The sequence below is a fragment of the Gadus chalcogrammus genome, chromosome 15 (assembly GCF_026213295.1).
Source record: "Gadus chalcogrammus isolate NIFS_2021 chromosome 15, NIFS_Gcha_1.0, whole genome shotgun sequence".
Classification (NCBI taxonomy): Eukaryota; Metazoa; Chordata; class Actinopteri; order Gadiformes; family Gadidae; genus Gadus; species Gadus chalcogrammus.
Window position 1 is genome coordinate 17,973,379 of NC_079426.1, and position 23,583 is coordinate 17,996,961.

General features: G+C 44.0%; 1 protein-coding gene across 1 annotated transcript in view; it reads right to left on the reverse strand.

Moving 5' to 3' along the window:
* grid1a (glutamate receptor, ionotropic, delta 1a) overlaps positions 1–23,583 on the reverse strand; it is a 293,648-nt gene that overhangs the window by 25,437 nt on the left and 244,628 nt on the right. The window contains exons 6-12 of the mRNA XM_056610046.1: positions 21,617–21,790; positions 16,905–17,066; positions 15,209–15,328; positions 4,460–4,561; positions 1,769–1,966; positions 176–422; positions 50–127 (exon numbers count right to left, since the gene is read on the reverse strand). Coding sequence (XP_056466021.1) covers positions 50–127; positions 176–422; positions 1,769–1,966; positions 4,460–4,561; positions 15,209–15,328; positions 16,905–17,066; positions 21,617–21,790 — 1,081 coding nt within the window. The remainder of the gene's footprint in view (positions 1–49; positions 128–175; positions 423–1,768; positions 1,967–4,459; positions 4,562–15,208; positions 15,329–16,904; positions 17,067–21,616; positions 21,791–23,583) is intronic.

Genomic DNA, 23,583 nt, shown 5'->3' on the forward strand with positions numbered 1-23,583 from the left:
AACTAGTAACCCGGACCTTCCCGTCCCGTCCCCAAAGAGTGCCGCTCACCTTGTTGGACGAAGGCCCCGTAGACGATCCAGATGGCGCTCTGCAGCGAGTTGGACATGGAGGCCGCTGGGTGAGCGCCTCCACCTCCAGCCCCACCACCACCCACACCACCACCGGCCGAGGCGCTGCCCTGGGACCGCACGGCCGCGATCCGCCGCAGCAGGAAGATCATGACGCCCACCACGGGGATGGCGGCGGCGATGCAGGCCCACACGGCCAGGTCGAAGGGCGCCAGCAGGGAGAAGATGTTGATCTTCTCCTCCGTCCTGCGCATCAGGATGCCCACCGAGTAGTCTAGGTAGCGCTTGCTGAAGTCCACCACGCTCTCCCTCTCCGGGGTGATGGTGATGGCCGACAGGGCCAGGTCGGCCCGCTGCGGACAGACGCAGGACAAGAGGGGTCAGGGTTGGGTCGGTGCAGGGGTGTGGTCGTGGTTGGTCGAGGTTTTGTGTTGTGAGGAAATGGATGGGTCGTGAATTTTTTTGTGTCTTCTTAAATGTGTTTTTTATACCGTCTTACACCCTCCTGTAGTTCTCCAATACCGAACACATGGCAGAGTGTCTGACCCGGCCCCGGTCTGAGAATTTAGTGGAAATTGTTTCCTGCTCAGCAAATCTCCCCATTGGAATTCAGTGAAAGAGTAAAGTAGCTATACAGGAAGTAGGGGGAGAGAATAGGCCTCAGGGGTCAGTTGACACAGTATAAAGTAACTCTCAGTGTACTACTGTGCTGCTAGCCCATTACCTTTCCCATTAAGGTCTACTATATTGGGGTCAGGGGACAGCTGATCCAGCACACAGTGAAACCCACAACATGTCTGCTATTAGGTGATCATCTTGTTAGCATGTTAACAAGGTCCCCCGAAATCCATGGTGGTAACCAGCCCCGAACACAACCACAACTATTTCCTTCAGAGAAGTTTATTAAAATGTATTTAGTTACATGAACTGCAACTTATATAATAAGTGAATAAAATGAAATGCAATATACCATTGCATTTCGTATGCCCTTTTGTGTTTGTATTCTTTTATTAAGTCTGCTTTATAAAAATATTGAAAAAATACTTTCACTTTTTTGGTTCAAACCATTGCATACACATACCCGATATATTCTGATCCTATCTGTACAAATAATATGGTAATATGGTAGTAAAATTGGGTTTATTTTGTATTTCCTCCACATTAATATCTGAAAGTGACGTCTGTCAGGGCGTTCAAACAGTAGTGATGAGAGCAGTGGATACTTATCCTGTCAGATGTATGGAGCACATACAACCATCAGTCATTCCCACCTAAACCCAGAGGCCCTCAGACACACAGTTTGAGCGATAAGACTGCACCTGACCGAGGCTACAGCCTGATGCTGACTGATGGCTGTTACATGTCCCAGGATCTTATATTAGCAGGGAATATAGGGAACATAAATAAATACTTTGCTAAAATACACCTGCCAAAGCTTTCGCCTGTTAACTTTTATCATTAGTTTATAATACATCCATATCGGCTTAATGTGTTAAAAAAATGTGGATAACATAGCAACCCTAGTCCTTTTTTAAACAAAAATGATGCTACACATATCATGGTTATGATCACGTTCTACATATCGGGGTTATGCTGACAGAACTCCTTCCACATTCCCAAATATTGCATGAGTGCTGCTGAGCAAACGACGGATGGGATGCGGGGGGAATGTGACTGGGAGTGTCATCCCGGGTCTAACCTTGCCGATGAGCTCTCCGATCATGCCGTTCCATGACCCATTGGCGAGCGCCACGCCGTACTTGCCGTCCCCGACCTGGTAGATGTTGTACTTGAAGCCCAGCGTCTTGGCCAGGGCGTCCAGGACGTCGATGGAGAAGCCCTTGTACCTCTTGGGCTGACCCAGGATGTTCTCTGCCACCATGACGAACGGCTGCTCCTGTTCACGATGAAGTCACCCAGAAGATGGACGGGGGTTAGCTGTTTGGACGTCTATTAGTCGCAAATTAGTTGTACGGAAATGATGTTTATTGTCTCTGGTTCCGGGGATTACAGCATAGAGATAATGGAGCGGATTGTCTATTTTTTATTATGAAGCACTATATCCGTGATACTTCGATCATAACTGCGTGCGTTGGGGAGTACCTGCTTGCCAATACTTTTATATTTGTGCCTCTGTACTTAATCAAAGACACGCCGTTTACCAGCGGTCAATAATTCCTGTGCAGACTCGATTTTGAAATGTCAGAAAGTCCATCATCTTTAAAAGTTTCCTGTGACACCTAAACTAATAATTCCTTAAGTGCTCCCAGCCAAACTCTGTCTTAATAAGAAGCCTTTCTTCCTCCATGCGACAGTTGATCTGTAACATTTGGTGCCATGGCAACGGCCTTAGCCTCATCAGTCTGAACTAGCCCGTTCTAAATGTAACGCACCCAACCATGGCTTGTTTGTAATGGGTTGGGAGTATCATCGCGGAATAAAAAGAAAGAGTTGGGTAAGAAGGAGGAGGCAGAGAGAGAGGGAGTGAGACCGCGTGAGAGGTAGGAGCTCGAGGAGAAGGGAAAGGGCAAGGAAAGCAGGGACATAAACGGTGGCTTCTTGCACTGCGAAAGTCAAGGATAGGGTGCGGCAATGAAAGGTTGAATTTAATAGCTTGCCGGTGCTCTGTCGATTCAAAGGTGAGCTGGAATACTTTATAAATCCTCAGAAATGGCCAAAAACTGTGACAAGGACGAAGTGCATCAGGGGAGACACAATGTTTCAGGATCATGTGTCGCTATTTCATCGGCTTGACATGTTTGCTACATATGTATGTCGAGCACTTTATTGTTTGGTACCTTGTTGCAGTGCCTCTTCAAACCACTAAAAGCATATATACGTGCAAATGTGTCCGATCTATCTTCTTATCTTATCTACTATCCATCCGTCCATCCATCCATCCATGTTTGCGAGGCTCTGCCCACATCCATCACTCATACCATCCTCTTTAAGCATTTCTAAATGATTATCTCTTGTTTTATGAGGGGGTATTTTCCCTGGTGACGCGCAACAACATTATTTTTAGTCTGAGGTAATTGCCTGCTGGCTGGGATATAACAGTTTTCCTCAGTCGCTTTGGTACATTTCTCCGATCAGAATTGAAATTCTCAAAACTACCTGTTCAATCTTCACATCATTGTGTCGTTTGTGCACATCAAAGAAGCAGTTTCTCATTTATTTGAACAAGTTGCAAATGCTTTGGTACATTCATGCAAATGATTATGTACAATTCTCTGCTCTTTCCTACATTATAAATTGCTTATGTCATGTTGATCAAAATGTATTCTAATGGGTCTCCATTGAATAGTCTCACCCCCACAACTTTTAGGCATTAGTTCTTTGCATAAGTCTTTACATGCAAAATGGTTAAAAAGTTGTCATAATATGTCAAGCATATTTCTTTACGCCATTAGACTTTTTTTCTAAATCTGTCCTGAATTGGTAAATTGCTACCGGGTGAATCTTGACTTTCTCTAAAGAAGGGAAATGTGTGAAGTGTTAGATCAACCAACGATCAACCAGTTTACTGGAATAGCTCAAAGGTGCATCCCCTGAACCATGAACTGGCAAGTATATATATAAATGGAGCACAACACAATGTTACATTGTCTGAGAATTTGTGGCCCAACAGACAGGAATGTCAGGAGGTGTAGGATGACTGCACTGTAATTCCTACAGCAATGCATGTACCATTTACCCTAAGGAGATTTTCCTATGTTCACATTTCTAGCAATGACATGGTCTGTCAACAAATTACAGTACAAACAGTCAAAGCGTAAATGTGAATCTTGTCCAGTCCATCAATCAATCTCCCACATAAACTAAGGTGTAACTTAGAATTTACAATAATTGTCTTCAAAACTTTAGCCATGGTTTACATCAGAACATCCCTCCAGAGTACACTGTTATATTGACAACATGACTAAGCAATTTGACTGTCTTGTCCGTACACAATGACACAAGGACTTGTCATTTTCATGGCACTGACATGTTCTTTGACACAGATATTTACTTTTGAGAAACAAACTAAGGATTTTGAGCAAGAGACTTGCTTTTGCATGAAATCCATGGTGTTTTGCTATTTGTAACAATTGTTTTGAGAAATGCACTTACTGTTTTGCAAATTTCAATTCTGATCTGAGAAATGTACCAAAGCGACTGAGATTAACTGTAATTGTCAGTGGGCTCCTCCCACCACCAACACCCCCACCGCACCAACCCCATCACCCCAAGCACCACCCCTACCCCCACCACCACCCCCATCCCCTGCCCCACCCCTCACCTCCACCACTACCCCCACCTCCACCACCACCACCATCACCACCCCCACTAGCATCCAAACCCCCACCACCAACACCTCCACCGCCACCACCCCCTGCCCCCGACTCACCAGCAGCGTCACCACCTTGAGGGTGACCCCCTGCATGCTGCTCTCGATGCGATTCTCCTTCAGGCTGCCGTTCATTCCCCTCGTGGAGTCCCAGGTCGCCAGCTGTGGAGGAGAAAACAACAGGGTCACAAGGGGGAGGAGCCCGGTGACGAGGGGAACAGAGAAGGACAGGGGTGGAGGTCACAGGCTCATGTGGTTTGGGTTTTAAAAACTCTTCCGTCTTTATGAAGTGAGATGATAGTCCATTGGGCCCAGTTTTAACCCAGATTTCAACCAGGGCGTCCACAATCTATAAGTGTCCTTGAGTTAGATGCCTACATTTCCTACTTGCTCATAAGTAATCTTGCAATCGTAAGTTGCATAAGACTTTTTTAATCAGGTGGCCTATACGTATCTTAGTGACTCAATGGTAAATGATAGATAAATAGGGAACAAACAAATTGATAATAAAAGTTAAATGGAGTAAGGAACCAAAGGCAGCTCTTTAAATGTGTACTGAGGGCGGACATTTAAAAAGTGAACGGCGGTTCTCATGGCAACCGCATATGGATTTCAAATGCTATAATCAGGACCTTCAAAGCAGACGCTCTGACCGGCTGGCTGACTGAGGGCAACGATAACAGTGGTGAGGACGCTGGTTGCAGTGAGAGAGAGGAGAATTTAAATGGATGACTGAAAGATGACATTAAATGCTGACGTATCCTCAACACAAGGAGCAAAGAACTGACAAAATACAAAGTAGAATACGCAGAGAAGAAAGTTATGTTGTGTGAAATCGTATTGGGAGATCAAGAGGAAAGGACATCACCTACAGAATGTTAGCAAGCTGTGTGAAGGCACGTTGCATTTTTAACATATAGAGGAAGTCAACTTGATTTAATTCCTAACTAATGAACCTTTGCTTAATGATGGCACACTTGGCTGAATAGGCAAATCATTTGATTGCGATAATTAGATTAATTAAAAAATCAAAGTAAATTAAGGGCAAACACCCTTTCTAAAGATATGAATCTATTCGTAAAACAAAGTGAAATAAATCTCACACACACACACACACACACACACACACACACACACACACACACATAGGATATACAACTCAATCCTAAGTCATCTTGAGACTTCTGAAAAAACCTTTCCATTCCACACCATCAACTTCTTGAGTTATGTCTGACATCAGAGAACTGAAGCATGTCTTTAAATTCTTAATCAGCGCTGGAGGCGGGACAAACAGTTCCTGAGAGCGCTGACACGTCACCTGGAGTGGTCTTTCAGAGTCAAGCTGACAAGACAAGCAATGTTGGCCAGACATGAGGCTCCTTCAAGGGCTGCTGTCTCCAGCCCACACCCTCATGTGTGTACAGCAGTACCCAATGGGCTATATTGGTATATTTATATTGTATTATGCATTGCTTGCTTTCTAGCCATTCTGCAGTGCCCGATGCATCATGAGTCAAAGTCCTCCAGTGTGTTTCCTCCATTGAGGTCGGAAAAACAAGGTGGAAAGTTAAACATATAATGGGCCATGAAGGTGTGGTAGTGTGTGTGTGTGTGTGTGTGTGTGTGTGTGTGTGTGTGTGTGTGTGTGTGTGTGTGTGTGTGTGTGTGGCCTTTTGTTTTGTGTGCGTGTAGATGAAAGATTCTCTTTCTGTAAATAGATCTTAAGCAATGTGCTCAAAATAATGATGAAAGAGTAAGTGTGTGTTTGTGTGTGTATGGTACTTGCGTGTGTGTATGTTTGTGTGTGTCTGTGTGTGTGCGTGTGTAAGTCTGTCTATCAGAACAACAACAGGAAGAGGAATCATTCCAAATCACATGCTCATGGAAGGTAAGATGGTTTATTTTAGCACAGCAACTTATTAGCCTCAGTAGTAGCTTTGTGTTATGAATTAATGTAAATTATGAATGTTATAAATTATTCTTTTGCAACACTTTGATCGGCGGAGTGACATATTGTATCACAGCAGACTTCCCAAACTGCAAATTTATAAATGTACCATTTACAGAATGTTGGCTCCTTATGTTGAGAGAGGATAGCGAAAGTAAGTCTGGCTAACTATACCAAACTACCCAAACTTGGAAAATAGCCCACTGGAGCAGATCGCGGGAAGCCTGAAACAACAGCCGGTAGCAAATTAAGTAACCATAGAGTAGACTTTGACACATTTCAAGACAATTAATCCTTGAATGAAAAGGAAATCAATGGTGGATGTTTTTTTTAACAATGTCAAAGTGTTTAAGCCTGTATTATTGCTTTAATAAAGGGACATTTCTACTTGTTCGAAAGCATAATATGCATTTAAAACAGTCCAGGTTAAGAGGTAAGAAAACCGAACGATGAATGTTCTTTCTCAAACTTCTTGGATTTCACTGCAGAGGTCTACAGGAAAGAAAGAGAAAACACATTCAACTAATGCGCTGGGCATTACGTGTCCACAGGGCAAGTTTTGTTCATCTTGTGACATGTGCGTCTTAAATGAACAAGAACAAGTATCAGTGCCTTTACAGCACACACAACACCTCAGCCATCTGCAAAGAAACAGGCAAGGATTTGGATTTGCATGAAATCCATGGTGTTTTGCTATTTGTACGAATTGTTTTGAGAAATGCACTTGCTGTTTTGCAAATTTCAATTCTGATCTGAGAAATGTACCAAAGCGACTGAGATTATCTGTAACTATACCAAACTACCCAAACTTGGAAAATAGCCCACTGGAGCAGATCGCGTGAAGCCTGAAACAACAGCCGGTAGCAAATTAAGTAACCATAGAGTAGACTTTGACACATTTCAAGACAAGTAATCCTTGAATGAAAAGGAAATCAATGGTGGATGTTTTTTTTAACAATGTCAAAGTGTTTAAGCCTGTATTATTGCTTTAATAAAGGGACATTTCTACTTGTTCGAAAGCATAATATGCATTTAAAACAGTCCAGGTTAAGAGGTAAGAAAACCGAACGATGAATGTTCTTTCTCAAACTACTTGGATTTCACTGCAGAGGTCTACAGGAAAGAAAGAGAAAACACATTCAACTAATGCGCTGGGCATTACGTGTCCACAGGGTAAGTTTTGTTCATCTTGTGACATGTGCGTCTTAAATGAACAAGAACAAGTATCAGTGCCTTTACAGCACACACAACACCTCAGCCATCTGCAAAGAAACAGGCAAGGATTTGGATTTGCATGAAATACATGGTGTTTTGCTATTTGTACGAATTGTTTTGAGAAATGGACTTACTGTTTTGCAAATTTCAATTCTGATCTGAGAAATGTACCAAAGCGACTGAGATTATCTGTAACTATACCAAACTACCCAAACTTGGAAAATAGCCCACTGGAGCAGATCGCGGGAAGCCTGAAACAACAGTCGTTAGCAAATTAAGTAACCATAGAGTAGACTTTGACACATTTCAAGACAATTAATCCTTGAATGAAAAGGAAATCAATGGTGGATGTTTTTTTTAACAATGTCAAAGTGTTTAAGCCTGTGTTATTGCTTTAATAAAGGGACATTTCTACTTGTTCGAAAGCATAATATGCATTTAAAACAGTCCAGGTTAAGAGGTAAGAAAACCGAACGATGAATGTTCTTTCTCAAACTACTTGGATTTCACTGCAGAGGTCTACAGGAAAGAAAGAGAAAACACATTCAACTAATGCACTGGGCATTACGTGTCCACAGGGCAAGTTTTGTTCATCTTGTGACATGTGCGTCTTAAATGAACAAGAACAAGTATCAGTGCCTTTACAGCACACACAACACCTCAGCCATCTGCAAAGAAACAGGCCAAAGGCAGTTTCCTTAAGACACAAACAAAAAACGTTTGTGTTATGTGTATCAATATAAAAAAACAAAGCACAGAAAAGCAGACTCCCTCAACTACCGAACCTGTCTTTTTATACTAAGAACATGAGGCGTTGTGACTGCTCCTGCGTCTGACTCCAACACATTGACGAGGTAATCAAGGCAGGAAGCTATTGACTAAGCTGCTCCTCCTGTCTGTTCACTCCGTTCACTCTTTTAGTCTTCGCTCGGGGTTCATTGCATTTGATTGCATCACATGGTGCGTGCAGTCGACTCGTATGTCCACAGGTAATACGTTTTCTGTTGTTGCAGTCTAAATGTGTATGCTTGTTGTTTGTGCCTGTTTTACGGTTTGGCTCAATGTTCCTAAAAGCATTGCATTGACAGACACAGACACGCGCACACACACGCACACACACGCACACACACACACAGTGACATGCACAAATACACAGCCACACCCACACACTGATGTTGACACACATACACATAAACACGCACGCACATGCACCCACGTGCACACACACACAAGCATAAACACACACACACACAAGCATAAACACACACACACACACACACACACACACACACACACACACACACACACACACACACACACACACACACACACACACACACACACACACACACACACACACACACACACACACACACACACTCTGCATCCCGTCATTGTGAAGAGGAGCTGGGGCGATGCCGCCGGGCTTATCTCCACACACCTGAAGCGCGGCGATAAACCACCAGCGCTTTAAATGACTCTGAAACAAAAGCGGGGCCTTATCAGCACTGATGTAGCGGCGAGGGGGCCACCAGCCTGCCTGATTGTCTGTCACCCATGCACACACACAGGGCCACTTAAAGGACAGGAAGGGAAAAAGGGGATATGCAGGTGGTCTGGTCGATGGCAGACATACGGACGGACAGACATACAAGGAGGCAATGAGACGGGCAGAGAGACAGCACGACATGCTAACTAGCAGGCAGTTGGTCAGGAAGACTCGGCTGATGAACAGATTTAAAGTGCACCTATTATGCTTTTTTGACTTTTAGGACCTATAATAAATGTTGTTATAATGATTTATAGTCATGTTTAACCATAGTAAAGTGTCAAATAATGACGTACATGCATTTAGACGTATTCCCTGCTGACCGTCTGGGTTGGCTGTGCAGAGCACTAAACACTAGGGATGCCGGTCGCGATTCACTTGTTCAAATTTCCGGGATTTATCTACATAGAACAATCCAGATTTTCCATATATGGTAATGCTGCAACACGCTCTTCCGGCAGGAAACCAATCACAACGGAGTGGGGTTGGCAGGAGGGGGGCGAGGGGGCGGAGAACCCCGAGTGTTGACAGAGAATCCTGAAAGCGCCCAGATGAGAGGAAGAGTTTCCCGAAAATCTACATCGTTTTTTGGGCTGTGATTCGTGTCAGGTTGCTCTATAGGAGTCATTAATAAGAAATTAAGACCAGAAAAGTAGTATAATATGTTACGTATTTTAAGCACATAAGCTTCCCCCACATAGCCACTAGGAAGCAGGATCGAACATAATCTGCAATAACTACTCCAGTCACAGATGGCAGCACCTTTAGACAGGTGAGGATGGCGGAGCCATTATGTCACAGCAGTCACGCCCACTTCACATAGGCCACGCCTAGTTGACGATCACAGTGCGGAATTCAGATTGAGAAGACAGAACGAATAGGTAGCCCCGCCGAGAGGACCGGGCCTAAGCCCGGGACTCGAAGCAGTGCACGATATTATTCTCAATACGCATTAGATACAATTCCCTCCCTTTTGCTTCAAAGTTACCATACCGAAATAAGCCTACTTTAACAAATATAGTGAGTTAAAAACGACCAAGGATTGGACTAATTTCTTCAAAAAAACGCAACAAATAGGAGATCTTTAAGGACTGACAGAGGGACAGTCGGATCGGAAAAACTAATGTACACGCATGCTGTTAGTAAGACAGACAGACAGACAGACAGACAGACGGACAGGGCTGCTGAACAGATCGAAGAACAGACTGACGGACGGAGAAGGAGGCAGAGAGACGGAAACAGTGACAGTGAGAGAGATGTACTATCAGGAGGAGACGGATAGACCAAGAGACGGGGGAGCTTTATGTCTAAGGATATAAAGACGACAGGAACCAGATAAATATAGGGTGGGGGGAGGGGGGTAGAGGACATTACATTCAAGAGTTGAAGGGAAAATGAGTAGAGATGGAGCGTAAAGAGGAGGAGGAAGATGATGGGATTGAGTCGGAGGGAGACACTCTTCCTTGGAAGAGGATGCAGCTCAGAGGAATCCGATTGAAATCATTTCCGCGGAAATTGCAACTCAAAATGATCACAAATCACTTATTCCCCCGCTCTGTTGATTCCCAATATGGAAGCTTTAGTTAAAAACATTGGATACGATAATTTTTAGACTAGACTTAATCAACGTTTCAAAGAGGGCCGTCTACAACTGAGAAGGCGCCTCCTCTTTTCTTGCTTTTCCTTTCTTATGTTTTCTTGCAAACAACTAATCCCTCAAATAGCGCATTGAGCAAGTAAACCGAATGTGACGTCTGACGACAGCGCAACCTGCTTTCTATAAACCACTTTTCTACCATACGTCAACATTGACTAAGACTCATTGGACAAGCTCCACCTTTGCCATCTTCGAGTTTATCATGTCAAAATGTAATGTTATGTTTCATTATTGTCATTATTATACTCGTGCTCTATATCTTAGGGGAAAACGCTCAATTAATTTCCAAATCCAAATAAATCAGGGTATGATAATTATTTATTTTGAGGTGATTTAAAATATAACTTTGTGATCTCACTCTCTTTGAAATGAAACCAAACATTATGCATGATCCTTGACTCTGTAAAGGCAGTAATCACAGATCGTTAAAATGGAAATCTTTGTAGAGGCTGGAAGTCATTAGCAATATCTGCAGGTTAGAGACAAGCCGACACATCAATAACCGTAAACAAGGAAACCTAAGCATGGCCACCCGACCACCAACAAACAACAACAAACAAACAGCCGCATCGATCACGCCACCGCAGCCCTTGGACATGGAAAAACTCACAGCAGCTACCGAGGAAATGGTATTTCAGTCTTCATTACTGCTGCTCACCGAAAATACGCCTCATCTGAGAGCCATCAGGCCAAGGAGAAAATGGGCCGAATACGGATAAACGATGACAGAGACGGAGAGAGAGAGATAGAAAGAGTGAGAAAAAGAGAGAGAGAGATAGAAAGAGTGAGATAAAGAGAGAGAGAGAGAGAGAGAGTGAGATAAAGAGAGAGACAGAGAGACAGAGAGAGACAGATAGAGAGACAGAGACAGAGACAGAGACAGAGAGAGAGAGAGAGAGAGAGAGAAATAGTGAGAGAAAGGGAGTGAGTGAGTGAGTGAGTGAGAGAGAGAGAGAGAGAAAGAGAGAGATAGCAAAAGCGAGCGAGAGCCCCAGAGAGCACTAGATAGAGAGAGAGATAGAGAAAATAACCTGAATAGACGGGGGAAAAGAAATGAAGAGAAGAGATGAAGAGGGGAATGGACGAAGAGGAAGCCATGGAATTGGAAAAAATCTCTCTAGTCCCCTCCCGCCCAGCCCAGACGGTAGAATAGCCTTATTTTGCCACATGTTAGGGGTGAGATCCAATACTATCATGATGTCCCACCTAGTTTTGGTTCCTACTCCTAATAGCAGCAATGTGTGGTAAAACAAATCAACAAGCTAAACTCCTTCAACACAAGACAGGCCCAGGTCCGGGCTGCCCCAACTACGTGTTCCTTATTTAACAAACTCAGAACGTGTACAATGAACTTAAGCAGTTCATTGTTGCTTCCACGTAACGTAACGTAACCCTAAACACAACATGTGACTGAGGAGGAGCTTGAGCAGTCCGGACAGGAGGAGATCCATTCCTATAACTGACAGACTTGACTGTATGTTGAGTTGTACTCATGTACTTTCCTTTATGGAAACAAGCACCCGCTACTGGGATCAGGGCAATGCATTTTAGTCACAACCCCCCAACCCCCCTTCATTAATGATATATATTCTGTATTAAGCTGTATACTCTTGGTCACTAACCGCCACTATTTACACCTGCCTAGGGGTTAGTACCGGTAAATATTCGGGAACTGCGCTTCGTGAGAACTAGCTTGGTGGTGCACCCCGTTTTGATTTAGTAATGTGACTCCCTGACTTACTCAACTCTTACGATATAACTCGACTACGTTTGAACTAACGCTGGTAGGTTGAAAACAGGCTCAAGAATAGCACGGGAACTAATCGCAGGAGAGCAGAAGGGCCAAAGCCCGCTTGATCTTGATTTTCACTATGAGGACACAGTGTGAAAGTGCGGCCTCACATCCGTCTGAAGTTTTGGGGTAGAGCAGTAGGTGTCAGAGGAGTCACCACAGGGATAACTGGCTTGTGGCTGACAAACGATCATTGCGACGCCACTTTTTGATCCTTGGACGTCGGCTCTTGCTTACTTTGAGAAACAGAATCCACCGAGCATTGGATTGTTCCCCCCACTAACAGGGAGCGAGAGCTGGGTTTAGACCGCCGTGAGATTGGGTGAAACCCACCCTACTGATGAAGTGCTGGTGCAATAGTAATTCCATCTATCTGCTCCGTGGGCTGGATGGACAAACAGGAGACGCACACACAGGCGACATCATTGTGTAATGAACAACAAGAACAACAACCAATTGGCTGGTCCCATTACCGGGCCCCTGACTCTCCCCTTCTACCGCTAATGGGTTTCAGACACAAGGTCCCGGAGGTTAGGGCCATGGCCTCTGCCTCTCTAGCCTACAGCTCATCTGACGCCCAAGATGGAGAGCAACACAGTTCTCCTGCCTGTTACTTTTACGCACGTTGAATGTGCAAATAAACTGCTCTTATATGAGTGTGTGAGGGGTTGTGTGGATGTGTTTTTGGGGAGCTGTAGAAGTATGCATGTGTGCAGGTGTGTGTGTGTGCATGCACTTTGTGTGCATGCGTTTGTGTGTGCATGCATGTTTATGTGTGTGTTTTGTGTCTCTAAGTGTGCCTGCTTGCATGCATGCATGTGTGAATGTGTTTCTGTGTGCATGTGTGTGTTTGTGTGTGCTTGATTGTGCGCATGCATGTGTGTGTGTCCATGTGTACTGATCCTTGTGTGGGGTGTCGTCTCATATTCTAGCTAATGCTAATGGTCACATGATGATGAAGCGGCTTGGGGATTTTCAGTTAGCTGCGAGTGGTGATTAAATCTTCATTAGTGCTTCTGGTCAGCCCTGCACCATAAGATTGCCAGGAGACTCCATTCTTCTTCATTCCTCTCACAGGCCCTGACTGAATAAGGGCAGCTGCCACAACAAATGCCTCACAATCTTATGAGGGGAGAGTTTTGCAGAAACAATGATTGAAAGGTGATACTCTTGGTTCTTTTGACACACACATTTAAAAGAGGAGGGCTCTGCTGAGATTTCTCAGCATTACTTATGAACAAACTCACTTATTTAATCACTTTGACGTTTAAAGACACTGAATCAGTATTAATTATGATGACCATTTCAAAAAGGTAAACAAACTAACCTTGCAACATGTCGCCATCCATTCAGATCCCTGACTTTGAAACAGATATCGATGCCAATCAATGTAATGCAATCTCATCAAGATCAAGACAGGCAGATGAAAGTACACCTTATTCTAAAAGATCCAGTAGAGGGCACTGTTTAACTTGACTCCCCTGCTCTTTGGAGAAACATTGCCAACAGACAGATGCGGTGGTAAAAAGCACACACAAGAGAGACAACAAAGTGGTAGTAGTGAGACCCTTGGTGATGACCATGACTGTTGCTACGGCGACTGGTTTCCTCCGGGGCGATAGCTTCATTGTGATATTCACGAGCGATCTTCTCCCCACCGTCCATCAAACACTAGCGTCGTCACACTCAGGGTTCCTTGTGAGTTTAAAAGACAACTCATTCTGGTTTGTATTACAGCTATGTTCACATACATAGTAACACTGACCAATAGTAGTTACACTGCCCTGGTGTACCACCGTTTACTGTAAAGTGGGGCTTCGAAGATGGAAGAATGATGATGAGAATGAAAAGGAAAGAGGAATAATAATGAATACAGTTGAACTATAATAGCTAAAACTAATAATATGAAAGAACGGGTGTAGCCCTAATTGTTCCTTGTATGTTGCAGAACAGATTCCAAACCAATCCATTTTAACAGGTGGATGAGAGGGATTCATTTCACAGAGCAGGTTCATAGGAAATTCTTACAAAATATTTTTTGATGCAGCCAGGCCTGATGATTGTAATATTTAAAATATTAAATTGGATGAGTAGCTGAGTCCTAGCTGTCGCCTAGCATGGATGACTCTGCTGTCTGTGTGTCAATGTGTGTATTAACCGATGTAAGTCGCTTGGGATAAAAGCGTCTGCTAATTGTAATTGTAATTAATTATTTTCAAATTTAGCAGACAATAATCAGGATTGTGTGAGTTCAGTGTGAGCCTGTCTATGTCTTTAGGGAGCAGGAATAGAGGTTAGGATTCTACCTCTAGGAAGCATAAAAGGGCAGACCAGGGACATGGGGGGGACAAACCCTTCGCTTAGCTTTTCCGTTATCAGTTTACTCTTTACGATTTCCTGTCGGCCATCTTGTAGAAGGAGAGAACCAGGAGGAGGGAAGTGGAGGTGGTGTCGTTACCCTCGTCTCCCAAATGAATTGTTAGGCAGAGGGGAACTGGGAAAAGGCTCCATGCTGCGGTCATGGCCACGCCCGTGTTATTGTGTGACATTGGAGGGGACTGTGACCCCTTTCCACAGTAAATGTTTTCGGGCCCTTTGACAGCTTAACCGTGAATAAAGGCCGTACAAATACAGTGCACTGGACTCACCCGTTTCACGTCCTTCCCGAACGTCTCGCTGTAGCTCGTCCCCAGGATCTCAAACTGCACGTGGGAATTGGCGCCGGCAGCACGGAAGTCCATCACCCCTGTCAAACCGCTGATCCGTCCCTATGGCAACAGGCAACACACATCGGATGAGGATTGTTAATATGTTGGCAGAGCACATAGGAAAGAGAGATCTCTCTCTCTCTCTCTCTCTCTCTCTCTCTCTCTCTCTCTCTCTCTCTCTCTCTCTCTCTCTCTCTCTCTCTCTCTCTCTCTCTCTCTCTCTCTCTCTCTCTCTCTCTCTCATCTCTCTCTCTCTCTCTCTCTCTCTCTCTAGTATGTTCGATAGTGCATATGGTCGAAATATCTTCTCAGATCACAAGAAATAAGGTTTAAATTCACACCTTGTTCGCCTTCCACACAACACAGACAGCCTGGATCAGTTTGTGTAAGGACATGGCCTTTTTTTCAACCACCCCATTGAAAGGACTAAAATAAATAATGTTTTTTCTCCATGCAGCACGGTCTCGCCAGCTCTCCCCTTTCGGTGCCACAGACATCCATTGATGTCCGGAAGCCCATAAAAACAAGTCACAAAGCCATCCTGTTATGCCATGCTACCCGCAAGGCCCGCTTTTGTTTGTTTCATCAGGGGATGTCGATGTCATCGTTAGGAAAGAATATATAATTTGGCCAGTGTATGTGTACGTCTTTTTGTGTGCATGCGTGTGCATGTGTGTGCGTGTGTGTGTGTGTGTGTGGGAGAGAGCATGCATGTGTGGGTCTAGTTGTAGTATCTCCGTTACAGAGTGAAGTATTGCCATTTTACTGCCATTTGCCATGACATTTCAAACAACATACTGCCAATTTTTGTGGGATGGATTTAAGAAAGAAAACATGTTTATTACAATGACGTGGCACTATGACTCATTCCCCTGAGCCCTATAATTGGTGTGCTACAAATTTAATTTTTAGCTCTTATGAATAGCTTTTGTTGTAGGATGTTAATATTGTTATTTGGTAGACTGTAATATCCACAAAAAACATTTCATATCCTGGAAATGAACGACTTGACAGCCAGCATCTAACCAGCCACCCAGCCAGACATCCACCCAGCTAGACATACACCAAGCCAGATATCCACCAAGCCAACCAGCCTCAGTGCCAGACAATCAAGTCACCCAGCTGGCCATCCAGTCACAAATACAGCCACCCAGTCATCAAGCCAGCCACCCAGTCACCAAGCCAGCCATCAAGTCATCAAGCCAGCCACCTAGTCACCAAGCCAGCCAGCCAGTCACCAAGCCAGCCAGCCAGTCACCAAGCTAGCCCCTCAGTCACCATGCCAGCCACCTAGTCACCAAGCCAGCCAACTAGTCACCAAGCCAGCCAGCCAGTCACCAAGCCAGCCACCCGGTCACCACACCAGCCACCTAGTCACCTCACCAAGCCAGCCAGCCAGTCACCAAGCCAGCCAGCCAGTCACCAATCTAGCCGATCAGTCACCAAGCCAGCCATCAAGTCACCAGCCATCCATCCAGTCCCAAGCCAGCCACCCGTTCACCAAGCCAGCCACCTGGTCGCCAAGCCAGCCCTCCAGTCACCAAGCCTGCCACACAGTCACAACGTGTGCCACACAGTCATCAAAGCAAGCCATCCAGCCACCCAGCCAGCCATCCAGTTCCAGCAGCGTGCTCACCTTCTGTATGGTGTCGAGCATGGACCAGCCTCCGTTCCAGGGCTTGGTGGACTTCCCCATGCAGTTGAGGCTGGCCATGCTATGCCACTTCCGGTCCTCCAACTTGCGGTAGAAGGCGTTGGCCAGCATGAGCACGCTGTCGTACAGGTAGCGGTTGGACACCTGCACGGGGAGAACAACAAATGATGGAGCAAGATGGAGGACGGCTGGAGTTGTTTATTTTTATCTATCTTTTAGTTAACCATGTGAACTCTGCAAACATGGCCAACAGAACAGAAACACAAATAAACATACACACATACACTTCTGAATTTCAAAAGGTCCTTTCTGGATACCATCCTGAATAAACACATGGAAGATGGAAGCTTCAAACAATAGAGTTTGGCGGTTTTCCACTGTGAGGAGATAATCCATAACCAGCAGATGAAGCATGTTAAAAAGAAGAATATGGACGCGTTGGTCAGAGCTGGACTACTGTGGATTTTTATTGAAACATATTTATCCCAGGGGGATTTCAGCGCTCCTGTCGGCCATCTTGCAGAAGGAGAGACGGTGGAGAGAAAGAGAGGTCGAGGTGCTGTCATTACGATACCATTTATTGTCGGGTTGGGGTGAAGTGTGAAAAAACGGCTCATATTGAAGTCACAACCACGGTGTGTTATTGTGTGACATTGGACAGCCCCGTGACCCCTTTTCCACTGGTAATACGAGATGTTTTAACAACGCTGAGCACAGTTTGAGCACAAGTCGCTTTTTTTTCCACACAGAAGTTTGGCAGAAAGAGCTGTTCATTATTTTGTGTCCTCAGGTCAAGTGAAACTCACTCACTGGGAATCTTCAACAGGGTAAACATTGTTCCTTGTAAAACCTAATTAAAACTTTTGTTTGTTTGGAGCTCAGCCACCGAAACAAAGGTCAATTGATTGTGATAGCCTATTAAATATTAGATTGTTAAAAGCACTTGAAAGTATGGTTCTCTCGTGTATCATTTCAGTGCAGGTCAATGTTCAACTCAAACTCAAACTGTATTAGATTTCTCTACTTTTCTGAGTGGTGGTAGCTGTGCACAAAGCAAGCCTAGTTCTGTAGCACTGGACAATTATTCTCTCAATCACTAACCTGCGGTACACAGCAGGTTAGTGGATAGTTCTGTTGAATGCATGAAAAGCTACGCATTGACATTCTGCAGATTCTTTGCAATTATACTCTACCTGTCCTTGGATTCACGTGCAGATGAGAGAAGGCATCCATCCATTGAAGTGCAATCGTTCGGGGCTACAACTCATCTGCTGCAAATAGCTTTAGCTTAAAATAAACTGCACCATACGTGTCAATGCAGATCAATATCCGATTTCAAACTGTACCACCTATGACGAATGCTCTACAAAGAGGAAAAAAGCTTGTATGATATACTGAATTGGGGACAAGTCTCATCTTACCATCGGCCCTCTCAATACCCCTCCTACTCTTGCCACCCAACCAGCTGGGCTCCGCTGGGTCAGTCAGTTCGCGTCACACAGTTGCACACCCAGAGCGGACAGGACACTGTTATTCAATCCTTTGATTCTCAAAGACTCCTGCCTACTAACTGGGAGAGGCTCCAATCTTATCCATTGTGATTTTAATAAGCTTGAAGGAAATTAAGGCAATTGATAGAAAATACATGAGACAGCCATGGAGTTCATGGAACATAACTTCCTGACTTTGAATGAACCCTTTGATAACCCTTAATAACCTAATTAGAAGTCGAGTATTGGATTCTTTTGTCCATCACTTTGAGTTCAGGATCTGGGGAGCAGTCCTCTATCCCCGGGGCCTGGGTTAAATCCTATTCTACCACATCAGTAGAGCTCTGGGCCACAGGCACCATCCGGATGAACAGACAGAATATGTGTGTGGATGTTTTGCAAGAGGGGCCAGGGTTTACTTTACCATGTGATTGGAGGGGGGCAGCGGAAGCATAGTGAGCCATGATGGACTGCAATAAAGGAGACAGTGGTTGGGTAATACCGATGTGGTGCCCATGGTTGAAGGATATTTCCTTTACATAGACCTTTATTACCTTTGCGACTTCACCTCGGTTTAGGATTATGGTTGAAAAAATCTCTAGCGAGATTTGCAGTTGGGTAGAATCGCGAAAAGAAAGAGGTAAAGATCCCCACGATCATATTACACACCCGAAATATTAAGCAACCTTTCAAAGAACCTTTTAAAAACTGGAAATGGACGCTCGACTGTGATAGGGTGTCAGAATCGTGCACTTTGAACAACAAACGACGACCACAGATGACCACATGCAATCCGAGCTCAACGCAGTCCTGTTATTCCCCATTTCTTTCTCCATGTCGAGGTGGTGCCGGGTTGGTATGGATGGGTGTTTTTAATTACCCGTTAAAACTTGTTGAGATGGCATTCTTATGACATTTACAAGTGTTCCTTGTTTGTCACCATGTGCAAGGTCACCAAATAATGAAGTTTGTGCATGCGCACTGAAACAATGCCATATCGTTCTTTCTCTCACTGACACTTCAACATTCTAAGGTTGGTGGGCTGAAGAATGCCAAGATACACATCCCGCGAGGTCACCGCCCCATACATCCATGCGGTGGGTCGTTTGGCCTTGTAAATGCAGTTTTTGAAGGAACAACAACAAATTAGAGAAATTTGTCAAATGCATCTAAAAAAACATATATATATATATATACCATAATGGATTGATCTTAAAAACATAACGTCTAAGCTCTGCGAGTGTGTCGCTGCCTTTGTCTTGACGTACGGTTTGTGCGCGTGCGTGTGCATCATGCCTGTGCGTGTGCTTCCGTGTATGTGTCGCTGCCTTTGTTTTGATGTGCGATGTGTGTGCACGCGCGCGCGCGCGCGTGTGTGTGTTTCCATGTATGTTTGTGAACATGTACGTGTGTTTGCGGTGTGTGCATGCGGTGTGTATGTGCGTGCTTGCGGTGTATGTATGCGTGCTGTGTGTGTGTGTGAGCTGCAGGCTGCTTGGCACATGCGCACATGAGTAACTTGAGTAACTGGGGCTACAGGCCTGCCATTATAGTTAGGGATCGACCAATATATCGGTCGGCCGATATTATCGGCCGATATTCGCGGTTTTACGTGTATCGTATCGGCCGATACGCGGCTGATTTTCGCCAATATTTTTTCGCAGTTTTTTTTTTTTTTTTTTTAAATTTTTTTTTTACTTGTTCTACCTCACCTGTTTTTAATGTTTGTTAAATATTGTTCATCTACTTGTTCTTATTTGTTCTACCTCACCTGTTTTTATTATTTGTTAAATATTGTTTTTTATATTGAAGTTCAATAAATGTTCCTTTTTTTAAATTGAGACTTGTAACATTTGTTATCAGTGTAATTTTTATGATTGAGGGAGCAAAAGCAGTATCGGCTCTAAATATCGGCTCTAAATATCGGCATCGGTGTATCGGCGTATCGGCTAAGGCTGATGAAAAAATATCGGTATCGTATCAGCCCTAAAAAATCTGTATCGGTCGATCCCTAATTATAGTAGTAGATTTTCGTGAGATTCGCAGAGGAGAAAGAAATCTGCGCATATGTTTACTTCCTCACACTACTAGAGGAGAAGATCACGGCAGCAGCAGAGTCCAGTGGGGCTGGTTGTAGTCTTTTCGCTCGGATCTCCGTCTCAACAGTAGGGCTAGAACAGAGCGAAAAGACTACAGCCTTTCTGTTTCCGGTCAACGAGCACATCCAAACGATATCAATGGATTTACAAATTGCCAAATAAAACATGACAGAAACTGTATTTCGCTAAGATACTTGATTTGGAACATCAACGAACACCACTAACCACTTGGTGAGTTGCACATTTCTGAAAACGAACGTTTAGGGTTGTTTTAAGGACAGTTTTGTGAATGCCCATAGCCAGCCATTGTGAAGCAGGCAGGGGCGATACGAAATGAGCCAAATACCCTAAACGTGATCAAGACTCCAGATTTCGGTGTCAACCACTCTATTTCATCCTAGACAAACCAGAAAGGGGGCTCAATCATTTTTTTTACAATCTACCATTGTAGGCTCTAGCTCTATTGATTTCAATATGAAAACCTAAAGTTACAGTATTTATATTATAAAATGTTAATTTTATAATATATTATAATGTACTTTTGTTAGCCTTAAGCCTAGCTCAGTCATTATGCCATACCACATCACCTCCTGCTGTGTAATGAGCTGCATTGAACACAAGAAGATCTATAAGAACACCAAATGCATATTTGCTGTTATTTTGGTGAAAGAAATGCAAAAGTAATGTAAAAGTAGTGTAATGCCTTACAATTCAAAGACAGTAATATTGTAATGTAACTAATTACTTTGAGTTGACAGTAACAAGTAATAAATAATGCATTAAGCTTTTGAAGTAACTAGCCCAACACTGCTGAGATATAACCCATATATTTAGTAGTTTCTCCTCAGCCAAAAATATCTTTGCAGGTTTGCCATGGCTTGCAAGGTCTCACGTACAACATACATAACCTACAACCTATTATCCATGAGCTTTCATGTCCAAAGTTAGTAACAATCTTCAATGGGAGAATCGCTAACAAGATGTACATTTTGTGTATTCTGTTGCAACGGGAAAATGGCTCCGACATCAAACAAAAGGTTGTGTTACGTGCGGTAACTTCCCCCTTCGGCTGCCGCCACCCGGCACTAACCACCTCCCCCCTTACCTCCAAAGACTGCAGGTATCCATCCTGCGGGTCGCACAGCAGGGAGGAGATGCGGTGGTTGTTCCTCATGCAGCGGACGTTGGTGTCGCGCCACATGGGGAAGATCTGTCGGATGACGGTCATGCGACCCAGGGCGCTGTGCACCAGCTCCATTATCTCCGCATCGCTCACCTCCTGAGGAAACAGCGCGACAGGGGAAGAAGAGCACATTAATCCAAGTCGAGACTCATCAGCACATGTGTCACTCGGGAAGAGCTGCTCGCTTTGTACACAGCTCCAGCCATCGTTTATGTTACGTGGCTTTTTAGCGTGGATCACAGGCGTTGACAGTGCTCTTTCATTCATCTCTTACAAGAAACACGTCCTCTGCCTGTCAATCCGTCAACATGAATTGTGAATGTAAAGCGTACTTCTTTGAGAGTTGTGGTTTTTGAAACTGCTATGCAACAGGACATACGTTGAGGAGGTCATGGGTGAAGGCCGGATGGAAGTTGTTAGCATCTACAGTCAATCGTCATGACATGAGGAGAAGGAGGTCATGCCCCCTAGGTTGGACGGTGCTCAGTGTTAATGGAGGTAATTGAGACGAGAGTCTCTCAGAAAGAAACAAGGGTCATGTACAGTCACACAATAACGTCATGTTGCCAGAATTCCTATTTCATATCCTTCTGCACAACTCCAACCTGAATCCGAACTAGATACAGCAGCGAGTGTGTTAATAGGAAAACGTGGGTCACAAGAAGAAACATTCACAACTTTCAGAAAATAAGCCCAATATATTTATCCAGTGCAACATTTATTACATGGTGATCAGTGAAATGGTTGGGCTTCAGATATTTAAGAAGATAAGTGAGGCCAGGTCAAGTTTATTCATAACAGGTCTTGATTGCAGGATGTTTGGAGGCTTGACAACAACCACTACTAGGTTAATTTGCTGAGAACCTGTAGCTCTTAAAGCTCAACTTGCCAGATTGTCTTGAGTTTGTTTAGAGTGCTCAAACTGGATGATTAGGAGCCTAAAAACCTGAGGACATATGAGGTTGCAACTCTGAAATATGCCAGGGCATTCATTAGGCATGAAGTTCCTTGTATCCTTTGGATATCCACCCACAGTCCCACCATCCTACTATCCTAGGAGATGCAAAAACATCAAAGCTGCCTTTTAATGAAAGAGAAGCACAGCATAATACATTGATCAAATCAAGCCCTGCTGACAGACAGGCCAAATCATCCCCTTTGAGTCGCTAAGTCAATATTACTAATCACTCCCGAGAAATAAATGAAAAGCTGGTAATCACTAACAGAAGTTTAGGTTGCATTGAAGGTGTGTTTTGAAGCTGCAGGATTATGCACAAAAGCTATGGGAGTTTGGGAGGAAGAACAAACCCAGGATAAGCAGGATAATGAGTGTGTTTGCCTCAACAACCGACATGCTAGCACACACACACACACCCACACACAAACACACACACGCACACGCCCATGCATGCACGCAGGCACGCACACACACACGCATACAAGCACACACAAAGCCTTTGCAGAAAAACAAAACAAGAAAGTCTTAAACTTTGTTGAAAAGGAACCCATCTACACGCATACATTACACACACACCACACACAAATGATACACACACATACACACCCACATGCACTGTTGAAAGTTAAAACAGGTAATATCTGGTCAGATTTCTTTGCTCCGTATCAAAATGCATGTATTTGTAGACACACATTTCTGGAAGGTAATTTCTGAATTAATTTTGAATCCCAGTATGAATACAAATGTTAAGATCTGCCGAGTTGCTCATGGCAAATTACAAGAAGAAAATCTACAATCTTGATAGGAAATGCCTAATTGGCTTCGAGGCACAGATGCCAAAAGGTTTAACCGAAAGCATCCAAGCCAAAGTCAAAGTCTTCCCAACTTTCTGGATTTTATAGGGATCGGAAACAAATAATTCTCATGATTA